Here is a 16,021-nt window from a genome sequence, read left to right as displayed (position 1 = left end):
AATCGGCATGAAACAAGCGCAGGACCCAATCACGTCTCGCCAAGAAAAGAGTGCCATCATTCGATACCGAGAGAGCCGGTGGGATACACCAAAATTAGAAGGGCGTTCCACTGTTTTCTGCGGCGGTTAGACGGTGGCCAACTGAAAACAGTGGTTGTGGTGCGACGTGCCCCTGCAGATGAACGCATTTCAGGCCCGCGTTTAGGCCTCTAAGCGGAAGATCGATACGATACGAGGAGAAAAAACCCCTTGCGCTGTGGATGGAATGGGAACTGGCGCGCGCCAAAGGGAGAGGTCAAGACATGACAAGAAAACATCGCTTGAATTCGTTCTTTTTCTTCTTTTATTATTTCGGTTGTTCCTCATTGTTTTCGGTCTTTCATTATTCTTGATCAATTCATTTTATTCTTTCGTTTTTGATTGTTTTAGTATTCATTCTTTCTTTTCTTTTACTCTTTCTCTCATTACAAATACAACATTATCGACGCCTCCGATCAAATCGCCATCTCATTCATTCATTCATTATACCTCATTGACCTCATTATACTTCTTCATGCTTAGCAAGTTCATCGACTTAAGGGATCGAGATTCCTACTCAACCTTCACATCAGCAACTGGCATCAACCTTCTCACATCATTCCTCACCGAAGAAACCGACGACATGCGTAAAGGAACTCGACCACCACCTCTGAACCTCAGCATCGTCACGAGGCCGAGATCTCTCCCGCGGCTATCAACTACACCAATTGCAAGGGAACTCACGCCGCTACTTACGCCTCTACCTGAAGAAGTTGAGGAGCCGGCGGGTGCTGTTGTCAGAGCTGTTAGGGTCGCGGTGGATTTTATGCAGATTGTTTCATGTCTGCTTGTCATTTTGATGCTGGCCATCTTTCTTGTTTCGTATTCTGGAGCTGCAGTTTCCAGCCATGGGTATGCGTCACATCTCTAGATCATCATAGTAAGAGCCACAGACTGACTAAGATTTGTAGCATCAAGGCGTTTATTCTCATTGCGGCTCTGGCCTGTGATGTAGGCCTTGGCATGTGGTCTATCGTGCACCACGACAGACCCTGGTCCGGTCCCGCAGTCCTGCTCCGGACACTCACAGCGTCAGTGCTTCTCGGCAGTCTAGTATGTTTCCTTGCAGCGGAGAGCGTGTTCCCGTCAGACTACACGTACTGGGGCCTGCCTCTTTCACAAACTGGTGCACCTGTACTAGGTCTCGTCTCTGCTATCTTGTAAGTGCCCTTCAACATGCAACAAGTGATATAGACTAATTGGTCATAGGGGATGGGATCTTGTTCATGTTGTTCTGTCTCAACGAATTGTCGAGTGCTGGGCCCGTATGTGCTCCTGGGGACACCGACAGATGCTTCGACGTCGATGGCTATCTACCAGGGGACATAGAAGGGGTCGAAGCGGACCCTGGTGGTTCAACTCGCGGCAGATAGCTTTGGAAAAGCGAGGCTGGACCTGTGTTTCGGTCTCATGAGTTATGAATTTCCTTGTTGTTTGGAAGGAGGAAAATGAAAGAACAAGCTGTGGGATATGTGTTGAACCACGTATCCCATTTATTGCATCTGCAGTATCCATACATATTGGAACACAGAGCGGAGTATAAACGCGGAGGTAATGTTCTTGTCTTTAGTGCTAAGGCAGGCAAGAGGAGCAAGCAAAACAATCTGTATGTGGCAAAGACCACAACTCATGAATAAATTTTCTTGAATCAACCACATCGAACCTGCTTCTGTTATGCGAATATAAATCCATGATAAGTTCAACCTACGAGTTCTTAGTGTTGCGGGGACTTGTAAAGCGATTCCTGAGTACATCAAGTATCCCTGGTTTATTTCAATATCAAAATACCAATCTAGCAGCACAAAAAGTGAGGCCAAAGGTATACAGGCAAGATAACACAATAAGAGTGTTTGTTTTTTTACATAATATAATATAAGGTATCATATATTACGCCCAAAAAAAAAAAAAAAAAAAAAAAAAAAAAAAAAAAACCATAATAACCTTAATATTAAGTCTCAGCAGATCATACAGCTGCTGCCTTAAACCTTGAGATCTAACTGAATAAGTCGGCGGGTTAGTAATAGATTAGATCAGGTCGCAAGACAATGCAGTAGGATAAACACAGTTCAATAACACTTGGGATCCCTGGTTTATATTAAACAGTAATGGCTTTGATAGGAGGGAATTTATTCATCTGGTAGTTAAGAGCCCTAATATTAGGAGGAGGGTATTTCAGCATCAAATTGCTGATGTGATACCATGCATGACTTACATAGACAGATGATAGATTTTATGCTCTTTCATGTATGTTCAATCAAGCGCTAGATCAGCGAGTATAGGGTATGCTTCTCGAAGTTTTTGAACAAAACTGACATCCATTATCAAGAGAACACACTGCTTTGTTCTCTTAAATGACTGACAATAGTAACTTTCGTATTTCCCTTCTATCACTGTCGTGTGATTCAATACCTGATGCATGCTGCGTCTGACTTGTTGGGCATTCTGCGTTCATATTTATCTCACAATCGCTTCTTCAGATTTGATAAAACTGTTTTTATCTAGTGCTGTGTTACTTTACTTGGGCGGAATCACCGAGAAACAGTGTTACGGGTGGAAATAAGCGCAAATAAGGTATATTTGGAATTCTGGTGGATGCCGATAGTTCATTGTCCAAGATGGAGTCATGGGACCCATTCAAGAGTCATGACTTACACTCAAAACTATCAGTACGTAGTACAGTCAACATCGGGAACACGAGAGCATGGTCTCAAGAACCCTTCAGGTCAATAATCATGTCCTCTCGCCTGACGGTGCGTGCTGAAGAAACCTTAAACCATTGACATATAGAAACAAAACAACGCAGAACATGATTGCCAACAAGGATGGTCCATGTGGATATGTACTAAAACAAACCCAGCTCCTAAGTCAGAAACGATCGCTAAAGCCATCACCGCTGCCACCAACAATGAACCGTGCATGAGCCGCTATTTAGCTATGGGCTACCAGAGCCTGAAACCTCGGAGCTGCAAGTGAATATTCTCTTCTGGGAGAAAGACTGCTTCTAGATCTGTAGCTGTTCTTTGATGATCCACTACCAAGACTTATGCGTGCGGTTTGGCTGGTGCAGCTCAATGATGCGCCCTGAAGAATTGCCCAGAGGGCTGAGTTTGAAAGAGATCTCACATATTGAGTTTACAAGCTAATACCATGAAGGTTTGGACGTGCTGTAAAACACAACGTCATCATGTTACATTACCAAGTTGCTGCTATGATAACACTGGCTCTACTATAGCACGATATCGGAAGCACCCGAACAGAACCTCAGCTTGACAGATCACGACAGGGAAAAAAATCATCAACAGGGAAGAAAACACTGTCGATCTGCCGAAGGTCAAAACATCCCAGCAAATGTTTCAACTCCACAACCCCAAAAGCCTCCCCTCCTCCATAAACCTCGGATATAATTGTATCACATAAACCACATCCCCACACATCTTAAAATAGAGACACATAAACAACTCACTCTTGCAGTTTTCTCCAAGGCCAGTCCTTGATATCTTCCTTCGGGACAAAAAACTCAGCTGAATTGTGCAGTGCAGCTTTCTCAGGCCTGAAACATGCTGTTGGTTAAATTAAAGAAACGCCTCGTCGTGATAGCTTTGCCTCTTTGGGTAAGTGGTGAGCTGATTTCTTGGATGGACCAGCGCGGCCCGAGAAATGAAACATTGTATCTGTGACTATGCAGGTAAACCTCCTTTTTGGTGGAATCTAATTTACCAAGCCGACTTCCGATCGGAGTTTACTTGTGGGCAGAACGTCGAACGGACTTGATCTTTGTTTCAACGGGGATGATCAATGGAGGACTAAGTTATGCTTATCGAGTGAAGTTTGAGATTGAGACTCGGTTCTTGCTGTAATATATTGCTTAATGTGAAGACTCAACAATGTCTGTCCCAATAACCAGTATTATGGATATCAACGACAGAGCTTCTTCTCAGTATAATATCACTGAAGCTCTATGATAGCCCCCTCATCTCGACAACAATTCAGACTCGACCAACAGCCCGTACCCAAGTGTCTGCATAACTCGTCAACAACATGCACATCGAATATCAAGCCAGCCAAGGTCATTCCGTGAACTCACACCAGCCTACTCCTGGTTAGCCCCTCGCAAGCATCTCCATCTATCAGCTTGATCTTGGCCGAAAAACGTCCAGACTCAGCTTGTGCTTGGACCTCTCGACACTATCACCGGCATCGCCTGACTAGCAGGGAAATACGGAGTCTGTAATGTAACATTGAGGACTGAGCCGTCTTGAAGACTTCGCAGTGACCATGTGATAAAAATATCCTCGGCTTCATAGAAAGAACTCATGATGGCTATATAAACAGTCTGGATATCCTGTACAATTAACTCTTTCTCATCAGCATCTCTCTCTTCTATCAACCTCTTCAGCTTACATTCGCTTCAACAAAGCCTCAAAGGCATATTTAACATTCTTTCACTTCTTACAACCATTTCAAACAAATAAACACTCTCTATCTTACTGCCAAATCTCCTACATCATCAAAATGTACTTCTCCAACTTCCTCGTCACTCTGGCCTCGATGGCCTCTATGGCTTCTGCCATCCCCGCCCCTGATGCCCTCCTCGACACCACATCCAACATCTCCTCTAGCGACTTCACCATCCGCTCCGACTCCAACAACCTTGAGGCTCGCACCACCTTCTCCTGCCCTGGTGCCATGTCCTACTGCCCCTGGACCAAGGCCTGCTCATGCCCTCCTGGCCAGTCCTGGGATGGCAAGGCCAAGAAGTGCGCTGGTAAGAAGGCTTCCGGCTGCTGGCCCAAGCCCGGCGCCAGTGTCTACGCCAGCGCCGGTGTTGACGTCAAGCTCGGCACTTACTGTGCTGCTTCTCCCTACAAGATCGTCAAGTACGATACCAAGCACGCCTACTGCTAGGCCAGCCTCAAGAACACTGTCTTCCTTGCTCCTCTCTCCATTGGCGCCGAGGTTGCTCTCTATGGCGGTGCTGCCATCAACGTCAAGGGCCAGCTGAGCGCCAGCCTCAAGACTGTCTGTGGTGGTCTTGCCGGTCTCTACCTCGAGAGCAGCGCTGATGCCGTCGCCCTCTTCAACACCAACAAGTACGGATATGCTGTTCGCCCTGGCAGCGTCACTGGCGGTCTCGTCTACGCTGTTGTTGACTTCGTCAAGAGCATCACCTGCTTCCTCGGTCTCGGCAACTGCCAGGTCTATGACTGTGTCTCTTACTGCTCCAAGGGCTGCAAGAACTACGTCGATGTCCGTGGTAGCATCGGTGGCTACGTCAACGGTCTCGTTGGTTTCTGCATTGTCAAGGACACCGTTCTCTTTGTCAACAAGGTCGGAGCTTGTGCTTCTCTCAAGATCCAGGGCCTCATTCGCATCGTCGCTAGCATCCACGTCAGCCTCAAGGGTATCTTCGGATGCAACTGCTAAGCGGCCAAAAATGATATGGACGAATAGTTGGGTACTCACGGTGTAATATGTAATGGATGGAGGATGACCTGGAACTGGAATGTTTTTCTTTGATGGGGATTACCGGATAATCCCACTCGTCTGTCTCGATGTTTTCTGTTTCTCATCACAAAATTAAATAATTCATATGATAACGCTAAAACTTGAACGCATCATGTTTCCTCGGCCTTGAGTTTGTGTTTAGTGATGATTATTAATGAATGAGATTTCCCTTGAACAACTCCTAGGTCTAAACTGACTTCGAACCTTTTCCCGAATTAGCTGAAAGAGGACCACCAACAAAAACCAAAAACCAAAAAAAAAAAAAAAAAAACCAGCGCCTGCTCTTTTCCCATTAAGCACCCACAGGTTCCATGATCTGACGCCCAGCTCCATCGACCAAAAAGTGACTGAACGATTCTTCGTCGTTCTCATCCATGAGAAGTGACCTGTCTTCCGTGTCAGGTAGTAATTGGGAGTATAACCCCTGGCCAGCCTTTGCCCAAGTTGGCGGCAGAATATCAACATTATCTTCCTCTGGCGCACTTGTAATGACTTCTATGACCCGAGTGCGTTTGAGGATCTTCTTCGTAGTCTTTTGCTTCGGCTTTGCTGCTCTGTTGACAAGGACATGACCATGTCGAGGTTTCTCGTCATGCTTTGTTTTAGGAGGGCGAGAGGTGTTTAATAATTGACTGACCCAGTCTGGCGAATCGAACATGGGCATTTCAGGATGCCGTTTTGAGATTGATACAAGTACATCAACAAGAAGGTTTGGCTTCAGCTGATCGCATAACGATAAAATGTTAAGGAGATCCGTCTTTGGCATCGATTCAAAGTATTCTGCTCGCTATCGTAACGTGAGTCATGCTATCCTTCTCGAGTGTCGTAGTACTTACTGAGATATCCGAAGCCCGGCCAGCACCAAACCCCACAAGATGAGGTTTTGCAGGAACAACGCCCTTGGGGAGAGCAGACAGACGTTTTCGTCGAAGCCGATCGATCTCATGTTGCCGCTGCTGGCTAACTCTGCCTCTGAGCTTGACTGTCTGCTCTCTGCCCGCAATGCAGCCCGCACAGGTGAAGTTTGCAGAAGACATATCCTCATCCCTGATCAAAGGAGAATGGCACTTTTGATGCCAAGATGCAAGACATCTGATGCATGTGACTAAGGAGGAAACTTGAGCAGAACCATCACACATTGAACATCGGGTTTCCTCCCTGGTATGCTGAGCCTCGATAGTAGCTTTTTGATTTGGAGAGGGGCCTTTCCATGGGAAAGGGATAGTACTTTGAGTCAGATCAATCTTTTCCGACGGCTCTTCTCGTTTTCGTTTCACACCTGCATTGAGAGAGAGTGATAGTGAGGATTGGCCTTTGGCTTTAGTAGGTGTCGGCATAGTCAATGTGTCTTTCAAGTGCGCGACGACGTTCTCTCTGGCATTCCCATTACCGTCTGTTTGGGAATCGCTCTTGAGACGGTTCAGGATGACTGAGCTCTCTGATGAGAACTGGAGTGTGTATGAGAGTTTTGGTGCCGGCGGCATTGAAACGACATCTTTGACAGACATGCCCTCCATCGTGACATCTTGATCAATGGATTTCGGGGATTCGACGCGTAATTGTTGTGTGTCTTGGTCCATCATGTATATTCTCGTCCTCTTTAAGATGGTTTGTTAGTGATCATTCGTGGGCTGATGTCAAAGTCCGTAACTGTCGCGGAACAGTCAACGTCCAAAACTGTAAAAAAGACTGCAAAATGAGAGGAAGGTCCTGTTCCAGGGCTGATTGCCATATGGAATAAGAGCTATTTGAGAACGGGATTGCCAAAGTCAACTATTGTTGAAATTGGAAACAATGAATTTAGATGGCAAAGTGAGATGTTCAATTCGAATCAGTGACACGTGTGGTCACGTGGAGTACTTTCATCAAGCAAGGCAAGAACCACCCTGGGTGTTCAGTTTAGTTCCTGCCATTGTTCACAACCACTAAAACAGCTGGAGACCTGGAAGTTGAAGTACTCAAGTGTTTTTCTTTTCTTTTTCGCGCTTCATGATTTATCTGTACGTGTTCTATCCGACGATTCCCTTTTCTCTCAATGCAGTAATATCAGTTTTACTCAGCCCAAGATGCTCTTGTAGCACTTCATTAGTATGCTGACCCAACATAGGCGGCGCGCTGCGAATCGTTGGAGGAGTTTCCGACAGCTTTATAGGTGTGTTGACCATTTTTAGAGGGCCGCACTCGTCGTGTTCCATCTCGACAACCATGTTGCGGGCCTTTGTATGCTCGTGGTTGAGCGTCCCCTGGACGTCATTGATGGCAGCGTAGGGCATACCCTTGCCTTCGAAGATCTCAAGCCATTCTTGGGTTGTCTTGAGTTTTGTAATTGCCTCAATCTTGGCCTCTAGATCGTTTCGATGTTCGACTCTATCAGCGTTGGTTTTGTATCGCGCGTCTTCCTTCCACTGCGGTTGACCTAAACCATCGCAGAGAACACCGAACAGCCGATCGTTGCCTCCACCAAACAGAATACCCCCATCTTTGGTCTCGAAAGACTTGTATGGGACAATGGAAGCTTTCTGAGTTAGCATTAATATTCTTTTTCGGGAGATTCAGACTTACGATGAGCTGTGCCCCAGCGGCCAGAATCCTTCTTTCCACTAACTAAACAGCTGCTGGCGATGTTGGCCAATGTCGCTGTTTGGCAATCACTCAGTGCGACATCGATATGTTGACCTTTTCCTGACTTGGCCCGTCCCAGAAGCGCCGCCATAACGCTGTTGCTGGTGTAGAGACCAGTCGTCAGGTCAGTTACCGCGACGCCAACCTTGACTGGAGGGCCGTCCCGCTCTCCAGTAATATGCATCAGACCAAATTCAGCTTCAACCATAACGTCGTAGCCAGCGCGGTTGGAATACGGCCCTGTTTGGCCATAGCCTGTAATAGAGGCATATATGAGACCTGGGTTAATCTTGCGCAGGGTCTCATAGTCCATGGAATACTTCTTTAGAGTTCCGGGGAGGTAGTTCTCGACCAAGACGTCGCATTTTGCAGCAAGTTTATGAAGAACATCGACTCCTTCTTTGTGTTGGAAGGACAAGCCCAATGACTTTTTGTTCCGATTTGCCTGCAGACGTTATGAGACAAGTTCAGTATAGATGAGGCACAAACTTACCCCCAAGAAGTAGGCAGACTCTCCAGGGCCTTTGGCAGAGGACCCATCCTTGTATTTGGCATATGGAGGTCCCCAAGCTCTGGTATCATCGCCGCGAACAGGATGCTCGATCTTGATCACCTCAGCGCTGCGCATTCGGCCATGTTAAAACGGCGAGGGTAATTGATGACATTAGTAGACTTACCCAAGATCACCCAAAATCTGAGTACAATAAGGCTATGAAGGTCAGCATTTGTCAACAATGTTCATGCAAGAGCTCGACTTACGCCCGCTAAAACTCGGGTCATGTCCAGCACGCGAATGCCCTCAAGGGGGAGTCCGGTTTTTACGGCACTTGAGTACCGGCGCAGTCCATGTGCACAGCTATTGACGGGCTTAGACCTCAGGGATCGAGCAGCAAGGAACAAGCCCATCCTCAGCAGACTGTCAGCTTGGCAGAGCTAAATATGAACCAAGTTAAGCAACTGAGTCGCGAGACTCAAGACCTTGTGCAACGGTATGTAGATATGTATATAGACTGATACTTGAGATGTTGATACCGGTCATCGGAACCGGATGGGTAGCTACGGGAGTTCGGAATTGTGCGTTGAGCTTGTAGTCTAATTGAGCTTTAACAAAGAGCTTCATGCGGGGATTGCACCTCGGCTTTTGGGGAAGATGGCCAATCAGTATGCATTCGGTGCCGAGTGACATTTTGCCGTTGCTGGAGCTTCTCGGCTCCGACGATTAGCGATGGTCTCCATGTGGTAATTGATCACGATGTGAACCTGGGTTTAATTGATGGCTGACAATATGTATTCGCATTATCGGCAACGTTGGAGTTTCGCCGTGTAATTGATGGTGAGCTAATCACCAAAGAAGAAGTTATCAAGACCATTCCATATGGTTGAATGAGAAGGTGTGTAACATGCTGTATTCAGAAGGTCATGCTGCTAGATCGTTAGGTTCATATCCAGGGCCTGGCTCAAATTAGTCTGCTTGGATTTGATCGGTACCCATGAGGCTTGAAGGCACGATAACCGTTAGAAGAATATGAGCAGTGTTTAATGGTTACAGTTCTTTCCAGAGGACTGAGCCCGTGAGATTGCGACAGTGTAATACGTCTCAGTCGGGCGCAGCATTGTCGATCAATAACTTAGTAGCAAACTGGTGATGCTTCAGCCACACTCCCCTCTCAGCGAAAAGTGAACCCTCACGAAAAGATTCTTTCTCAACTTGAACCCGCAAGATATTATAATTATCAGCTGAGCCTGTAAAGATTCTGTTGTACCGTCGTTATGTAATAGATTTTTATCATGTTGTGTCTCACATTAAATTCCAATCGCTAGCTGCATCCCGTTCAAAGTCTTGTCCATGTCAATATCTCGTCCGATTATAGGCTCGACATAGCCACCACCGGCTCGTATTGGTGCTTGGGGGTTGCTCCCATTGGGGATAGCAGGGCTTGTGGTTTGGTCTTGGCTGCTGAGTTTTGCATTCTGAAATAGCCATGGGATTTGGATCCTTGCTTGCCGTCCCATGCTTCTATTTTTCTATCGTGATTTCATGCATCGATGGAAGTCTAGAAACGGACTTCGGAAGAGATCTACTCCAAAGATAGACCTGAAACATGCCGTGACCTGAACTAACCGTTTGTCAATTCCATCAACCAGAATTAAGCGTCTTTGCTCGTGAAGAGACCTTGTCTTGGACCCTGAAAGATATATCAATCACTCGACCCCGGCTCACTCCCATTTATAGAACCGCGCCTCAAGTGTGCGAGCCGCTGTGCGCCCTTAACCACACCATACACAGATCAGTCCAGCCAGGGCAAAGATCAACTAACCTTTGGCCTACGGATAACAGAGCTTCTGCCATGAACTAACATATCATAACCCTCCCCGTAGTTACGTGGCATTGCACGGCACGTAACCGTTTACCCGTTCCTAGGATCATCCATTCATGGCATGTGGTTCCCCAGGATATCCCCGCCCATTCACGGAAGGCTTGAAATCTTATTATAATTACCGATATCTTCTGTCAAAATATTAAAGTAGGCAACTGGCCGGCTATCGATCTCTTGTTCGTCCTCTCATTCGTTCTCTTTCTTTTGTTTTCCTCTCGTATCATCATGCCTATTCTCAGTTATTTATACTCGTGGGTCAAACCACGCCAATACCAACGTGAAGAACGATCTCCTTCTTTCTCTCTCGGCAAGAAGAAGCGCACAAAGTCAGGGCTAGAAAAGAACGAAAAGGAAGATTTTCAGCGATCTAAGATAATTCGAAAGTCACTACAAAGTCGCGCCTCTTCACGAGCGACTGTGCGACAGGAAGATGAGAACGACACTGAAGAAGAAGATCGCAACACAAGTCTCAGGACTGACTGGAAAGCATACGAAGCTGATATTCAGCGAAACAAATCAACACTGATGCGAAGCCACCCAGGAGTCGATCGCTCGAGAATACAGACTCACGCAGGATCCTCCTCGTCCCGACCTCAACCACAATCTTTCTCATCAAGTTCAACAAACCCCTACTCTCCTCTTTCACCAACGACATCAACATCAACAACAAGCCCAGCTTCGCCAGCAATAGGAAGGGCTTTTTAAATACAACAAGCTCAAAGCATGAAGCATGGACCATGAAGCAAAACCCACAATCACGACACATATACCAGCGTATCTCTACATAACTTTATACAAAGACTGGAATTATTTATACCATGGAGCAGCGGCGTTGAGAAGACGGGAAAGATCTTTGGCATGTCAGAGGTGTAATGAGAATGAAGCCTTTATGTATGATGACATTTTCAGTCGTAATAATATATTCCTATCTCAAGCGCCGATCTCATTTGTGACCTTGACAAACTTTTCCCACTGTCTCCAGGCTTCACCGCTCTTGAGAGCCCAGCGAGCTCTTCGAATACCCTCTTTCCAGCGCTGCCCACCAGGGCCGCGCTCAGTGATAACCTTGCCGTCATCCCCCTCACCCATGTTGCTGGTATCAGACTCGCAGATACCTGATGTGACGAGCAAAGCCGCAGTGTTGAGGAGAACAAACTCAAGAATCGGGTCATCGTCAGGCAACTCGTTGTGCAGAATTCGAGACAAGATCTGTGCATTCTCGGAGGGTTCTTTACCAGATGACACTGTATCCAGGGGATGGGTGCTCAGACCAAAGTCGCTCGGGTGCACGGTGAAGTGCTCAACCTCGAGCCTTCCAGCACTGGTCTCGTTGACCCTCCAGCATAGAGTGTTACCAGCGCAGCTGACTTCATCAAGCTCTTCCTCGCCGCAGATGATGAGAGCCTTTTTGAACCCAGCCATGCACAGCGCCTCAGCGAAGGCCGGGCCAAGATCCCTTCGGCCAACACCAATTACACGGGCTTCAAGGACATCTTCAACAGGGTTGGCTAAGGGGCCGAGGTTGTTGAAAACTGTCCTCCAGGGGAGTTGCTTGCGTATGGGTGCGACATAGCGCATGCCAGTGTGGAACACAGGGGCAAATAGAAAAGTGTAGTTAGTCTCAGAGTAAGCCTTGACCAAAGTGTCAGGGCGGACGGCGCTGATGATAGGAGGCTGAGGCTTCATGCAAGCGACCAAGTCAGCACTGCCAGACTTTGAAGTGCTGGCTTTGTTACCGTGCTTGGAAACCATGAGCAAGGCTGAGGCCAGGATGGATGAGGTGGTGCTGATGTTGAAGGTATCATGGCCATCACCTCCAGTTCCAACAATGTCACACTGAGATTATGTTAGCAATTGCTCATTAATGAAGTAGACTTGGTCCGATTACTTACCAATCCACCGTTGTAGCCTCCCTCCTTTCGCCCTCTTCGCTCAATGACTTCCTTGAGCTCCTCTACAGGAATAGGTGCAGCAGCCTCTCGCATGACACGGGCACACTCAGCCAAAACATCAGCTCTGAAATCAAGCTTTGTGAAATGCAATGCCATGAGAAGAGAAGCTGTTTGAGCCTCGGTGACCTGGTTTGTGAAAAAGTGTGAGATCGCCTCGGCAATCTCCTGAGGAGAGACAGCAGACTCGTTAGGCCAGAGCTTGGTGAGAAGAGGCTTGATATTGACAGGTGGGAGGGCATTTTGCCGACTGTCTTGGGATTGAGATGCCATCTTGGTGCTTTGCTAGAACGACCGGGAGGCCTGGATAGAGAGTGATGGTGGAGAGAATCGAACAAGCACAGTGGGTGAGTTGATCGGGGAATCACTCTTCTTTGTTTAATGTTGAGATGTTTGTTCTAGTGACTCAACTTGTGAATGAGTCGAAAGTACGTACTGCGGAGTGGTCCTTCGGCACTTGATGATTGGCCGACCTCGGACAATAGAAACTCTAGCGCATCGTTGATGGAGGAGGACAAAATAAAGAGACATTTCATGATGGGCCTAATCATGGAGTACCATGAAATCTAACATAGAGAGATGAGGTTATATCTTAATCTGCTAAAATATGAGCCAAGACCGGTATTACTATTACCAAAGACTAACTTCGACAACACTTCATGAGATGAACTACCCGAATTACCTTAAGTGAAAAACAGCTTGAAGGAATGACGTCGAAGGGAGAGCTTACAGTCTAGTAGCTTAAAGTCTTGGCAGGGAACAGTCCCCGCCGTGGCTGGAACAAAGTATTACTATATTCGGGTACCTACCTAAGGTCGCGATGACTACGCTTGCTTGGGACGACCCAGAGATTTGTGGTGAATGGAGTGAAAAGAATCAATGGCCGCCCGGGGAAACAGATGTGCGCATCCGTATCCAGAATCATCAAGTCTGGGGTAAGTTTCATGTTTGAGTTGGCCTGTCAGGCTCAGGACAAAGCATCGACAGCTCAGGGACTACCTACATAGGTACCTAAATAGGCAGGGACGAATAAGTATCACGGAGTAATCAAGCCAAGCCTAGGTATGAGAACAAAACAAGCTAACTTGCTTCGAAGCTTTATTTGTTCAAGGTTTCTTTGTAGGAATAATAAAATTTGTAAACTTTCCCCAAGGTTCTGCAGAATCTGTCAGCAACAACAAAGAGATCACGTGCTCACGTAAGTAGTTCTAGGTACTAATCTACCACCTGTTCTTCAGTACGCACTTATGAACTCTAGCACTGAATGCCGATCTTATTTATTTATTTTCGAACGCAACCTGAATAACTGTCCTTAATCTTTTCCTTTTGTGATTCATTCAGAAGCTGGGCTGTGCCAGGTAAGGTATTTAATCAAGCTGCCTACCTACCCAAGGTCTGGAGCCTAAACGCCATCGCAGTCAGAGCTCGCTTAGTCATTCTTATCATACAATCCATTGGACAAAGCGCCCTTCCTCACCTAACTTCGCCGCATCTCGTTTTCAAACAAAACATCCTCATCAACCTAAACGGCAGAACGTGCCGCCTCAAATGATGCCCCCTAACGGCAGCGATGCGCCTGCTTTTGAGGAAGACCTCAGTAACATCCTAGTATGCCCCGAGTGCAACATCAGTCCGCCCCACCTAGTCGAGGAGTTCTCCAGCGGTGATACAGTATGCGAAGACTGCGGCATGGTAGTCGGCTCAAGAATCATTGATACGAGATCAGAATGGCGAACTTTTGCAAACGACGATCAGGGAGGTGACGACCCCAGCCGTGTTGGTGGCCCGCAGGATGAATTTGTCGAGGGTCAGCAACTCGCGACAACTGTAGCCTTTTCCGAGACCAAGGCACACAAGGCTTTATCCAGGACGCAAAACAACACCAACCAAGACAAATCACAGAAGGGCCTCATGCAAGCTTACAAGGAGATTGTTGCTTACTGCGAAGCTATCAATATGGGCACGAACGTATCCAACGCTGCAAAGCACATCTTCAAGCTCGTGGACAAGCACAAGTTCCTCAAGGGAAAACCCCAAGAGGCTGTGATTGCAGGCTGCATCTTCATCGCGTGCCGGCAGAACAACGTGCCTCGAACCTTCCGTGAAATCTTCAACCTGACTAGCGTGAGCAAGAAGGAAGTCGGCCGAGTTTTCAAGCAACTTCAGAGCTTTCTGCAGAAGCTGCAGGAGCAAGATGGCGAAGCCACAGGTCTCAACACAGTCACCAACTACGAAAACACATCAGTGGGTGCCGAGGATCTTTGCGGTCGTTATGTGTCTCAGCTTGGTTTTACGAAACAGAACAAAATCTCGAAGATCTCTCGCTTGCTGGCAGAGCGGGCCAACAACATTTCGGCACTCGCAGGACGATCGCCTCTATCCGTTGCCGCAGCATGTATCTACATGGCGTGCCAGATCGTTGGAGAATCGCGCAGCTCACTACCTATAGCCAAGCAGGCGGGTGTCAGCGATGGTACAGTCAAGACTGCTTACAAACACTTGTACCATGCCCGCGAGCAGCTCATCACGAAGGAGTGGTTCGAGGGAGGGGCTAGCATGGAGAAGCTCGCACCGGCTACTGCGGCATAGGAGCGCCCATGTGCTATTAGAGCTCCATGTGCTATCATGGTCTAGAATGACGTTGTTCCGGCATTAAAGGATGTTATTAAGAAATTGCCGCCTTGTATTTTTTTCTTACTCTTTTTCTAAACATAGCGAAGTCCCGGAGTGGACCGTAAGCAGCGTATTGAATTTACACAAACATTGAAACCAAGGAAGTCTGTGAAGATATAATGATGTTCTGCCTTGAAAACTTAAAGTAAACTCAGTAAAACTCAGACCTTTTATTTTTATTTTTGTAATCCCTTGGCAACTAGTTGGCATTGCCTCTTCTGAGTGCCGGCATGAGTTGTCGTCAGCGGTGGGAATAGATGGGGCGGGAATGCCGTGAAACCGCGGGAGGGACCTTGGATCGCTGCCTGTCATTCTTCAAGGAAAAAGAAAGAAAATTTACACTCTAGAGCGTTATTGGAAGGCTAGGATGTGCTCTAATGCAGATCCGCTGTTGATGTTTCTTCGACGGGGCAGATAAGTCTCCTCTACTCTACAAAAGGAACAATATACCCGGCCGGGTTTATGAAACAAGAGCCAGGCTTGATTTTTGCCGTGGGGGGTCTGTTCGTTCTTTATGATCTGAGGACCCTTTGATAGTAGTCTTGGCATTCTACGGGTTGACGATGCAGGTTGCAGGCTGTTTCCTTGCGTGTCACAGCGTATGTATTAGTACGTGCATAAGGGTATGCAGCAGCTGAAGCTGAAGAAAGCACCGGATGTCTCGCTGCTATTCCCATATGTATGTGTGACGTGAGGAATCAGCCCTTCAAGAGGTTCTAGCTACCTATGAAAAAGACTCGGGTACATAGTTGATGAGGTGCGTGTCAGCAACATCATGTGAATTGTAAGATGGTGTTGCGCCATCGTACTCGAGTG

At 47.1% G+C, this 16,021-nt stretch overlaps 7 protein-coding genes across 7 annotated transcripts; 4 read left to right on the top strand and 3 right to left on the bottom strand.

The window, feature by feature from the left end:
- Positions 1–553: 553 nt before the first annotated feature.
- On the top strand, positions 554–1,492 carry BKA55DRAFT_683115 (uncharacterized protein; the record flags this gene model as incomplete). The annotated part of the gene is made up of 3 exons (XM_046198457.1): positions 554–930; positions 990–1,238; positions 1,288–1,492. 3 exons carry the CDS (start codon positions 554–556, stop codon positions 1,490–1,492), a joined length of 831 nt encoding a protein of 276 aa, XP_046056807.1.
- Positions 1,493–4,590: 3,098 nt separating this feature from the next.
- On the top strand, positions 4,591–5,850 carry BKA55DRAFT_700361 (uncharacterized protein; the record flags this gene model as incomplete). The annotated part of the gene is made up of 2 exons (XM_046200582.1): positions 4,591–4,955; positions 4,989–5,850. 2 exons carry the CDS (start codon positions 4,591–4,593, stop codon positions 5,500–5,502), a joined length of 879 nt encoding a protein of 292 aa, XP_046056806.1. The 3' UTR covers positions 5,503–5,850.
- Positions 5,851–5,854: 4 nt separating this feature from the next.
- BKA55DRAFT_550423 (uncharacterized protein) lies at positions 5,855–7,389 on the bottom strand. The gene is made up of 2 exons (XM_046191270.1): positions 6,420–7,389; positions 5,855–6,370 (listed from the first exon to the last, which is right to left on the bottom strand). The coding sequence occupies exons 1-2, from the start codon at positions 7,164–7,166 to the stop codon at positions 5,876–5,878; spliced, it is 1,242 nt and encodes a 413-aa protein (XP_046056805.1). The 5' UTR covers positions 7,167–7,389; the 3' UTR covers positions 5,855–5,875.
- Positions 7,390–7,592: 203 nt separating this feature from the next.
- BKA55DRAFT_588569 (CoA-transferase family III domain-containing protein) lies at positions 7,593–10,218 on the bottom strand (the record flags this gene model as incomplete). Its single annotated transcript, XM_046194815.1, has 7 exons — positions 7,593–8,098; positions 8,146–8,650; positions 8,699–8,825; positions 8,883–8,914; positions 8,965–9,121; positions 9,339–9,343; positions 10,084–10,218. The coding sequence occupies 7 exons, from the start codon at positions 10,216–10,218 to the stop codon at positions 7,593–7,595; spliced, it is 1,467 nt and encodes a 488-aa protein (XP_046056804.1).
- A 590-nt stretch (positions 10,219–10,808) lies between these two features.
- Positions 10,809–11,288, top strand: BKA55DRAFT_497467 (uncharacterized protein; the record flags this gene model as incomplete). The annotated part of the gene is made up of 1 exon (XM_046186473.1): positions 10,809–11,288. The coding sequence occupies one exon, from the start codon at positions 10,809–10,811 to the stop codon at positions 11,286–11,288; it is 480 nt and encodes a 159-aa protein (XP_046056803.1).
- A 225-nt stretch (positions 11,289–11,513) lies between these two features.
- BKA55DRAFT_498283 (glycosyl transferase) lies at positions 11,514–12,805 on the bottom strand (the record flags this gene model as incomplete). Its single annotated transcript, XM_046186532.1, has 2 exons — positions 11,514–12,419; positions 12,476–12,805. The coding sequence occupies 2 exons, from the start codon at positions 12,803–12,805 to the stop codon at positions 11,514–11,516; spliced, it is 1,236 nt and encodes a 411-aa protein (XP_046056802.1).
- Positions 12,806–14,083: 1,278 nt separating this feature from the next.
- On the top strand, positions 14,084–15,121 carry BKA55DRAFT_588566 (cyclin-like protein; the record flags this gene model as incomplete). The annotated part of the gene is made up of 1 exon (XM_046194814.1): positions 14,084–15,121. One exon carries the CDS (start codon positions 14,084–14,086, stop codon positions 15,119–15,121), a length of 1,038 nt encoding a protein of 345 aa, XP_046056801.1.
- Between the last annotated feature and the right edge of the window lie 900 nt (positions 15,122–16,021).

This window comes from Fusarium redolens (genome assembly GCF_020744475.1).
Source record: "Fusarium redolens strain MPI-CAGE-AT-0023 chromosome Unknown BKA55scaffold_1, whole genome shotgun sequence".
Lineage (NCBI taxonomy): Eukaryota > Fungi > Ascomycota > Sordariomycetes > Hypocreales > Nectriaceae > Fusarium > Fusarium redolens.
This window is presented reverse-complemented; position numbering and strand designations above follow the sequence as displayed.

Excerpts from the sequence above, each read along its gene's own strand:
- BKA55DRAFT_550423 (XM_046191270.1), bottom strand. The coding sequence starts at position 7,166 with ATGATGGACCAAGACACACAACAATTACGCGTCGAATCCCCGAAATCC. Across the intron at positions 6,371-6,419 it reads GCCGGGCTTCGGATATCTCA|CGAGCAGAATACTTTGAATC; the intron begins GTAAGTACTACG and ends ACGTTACGATAG.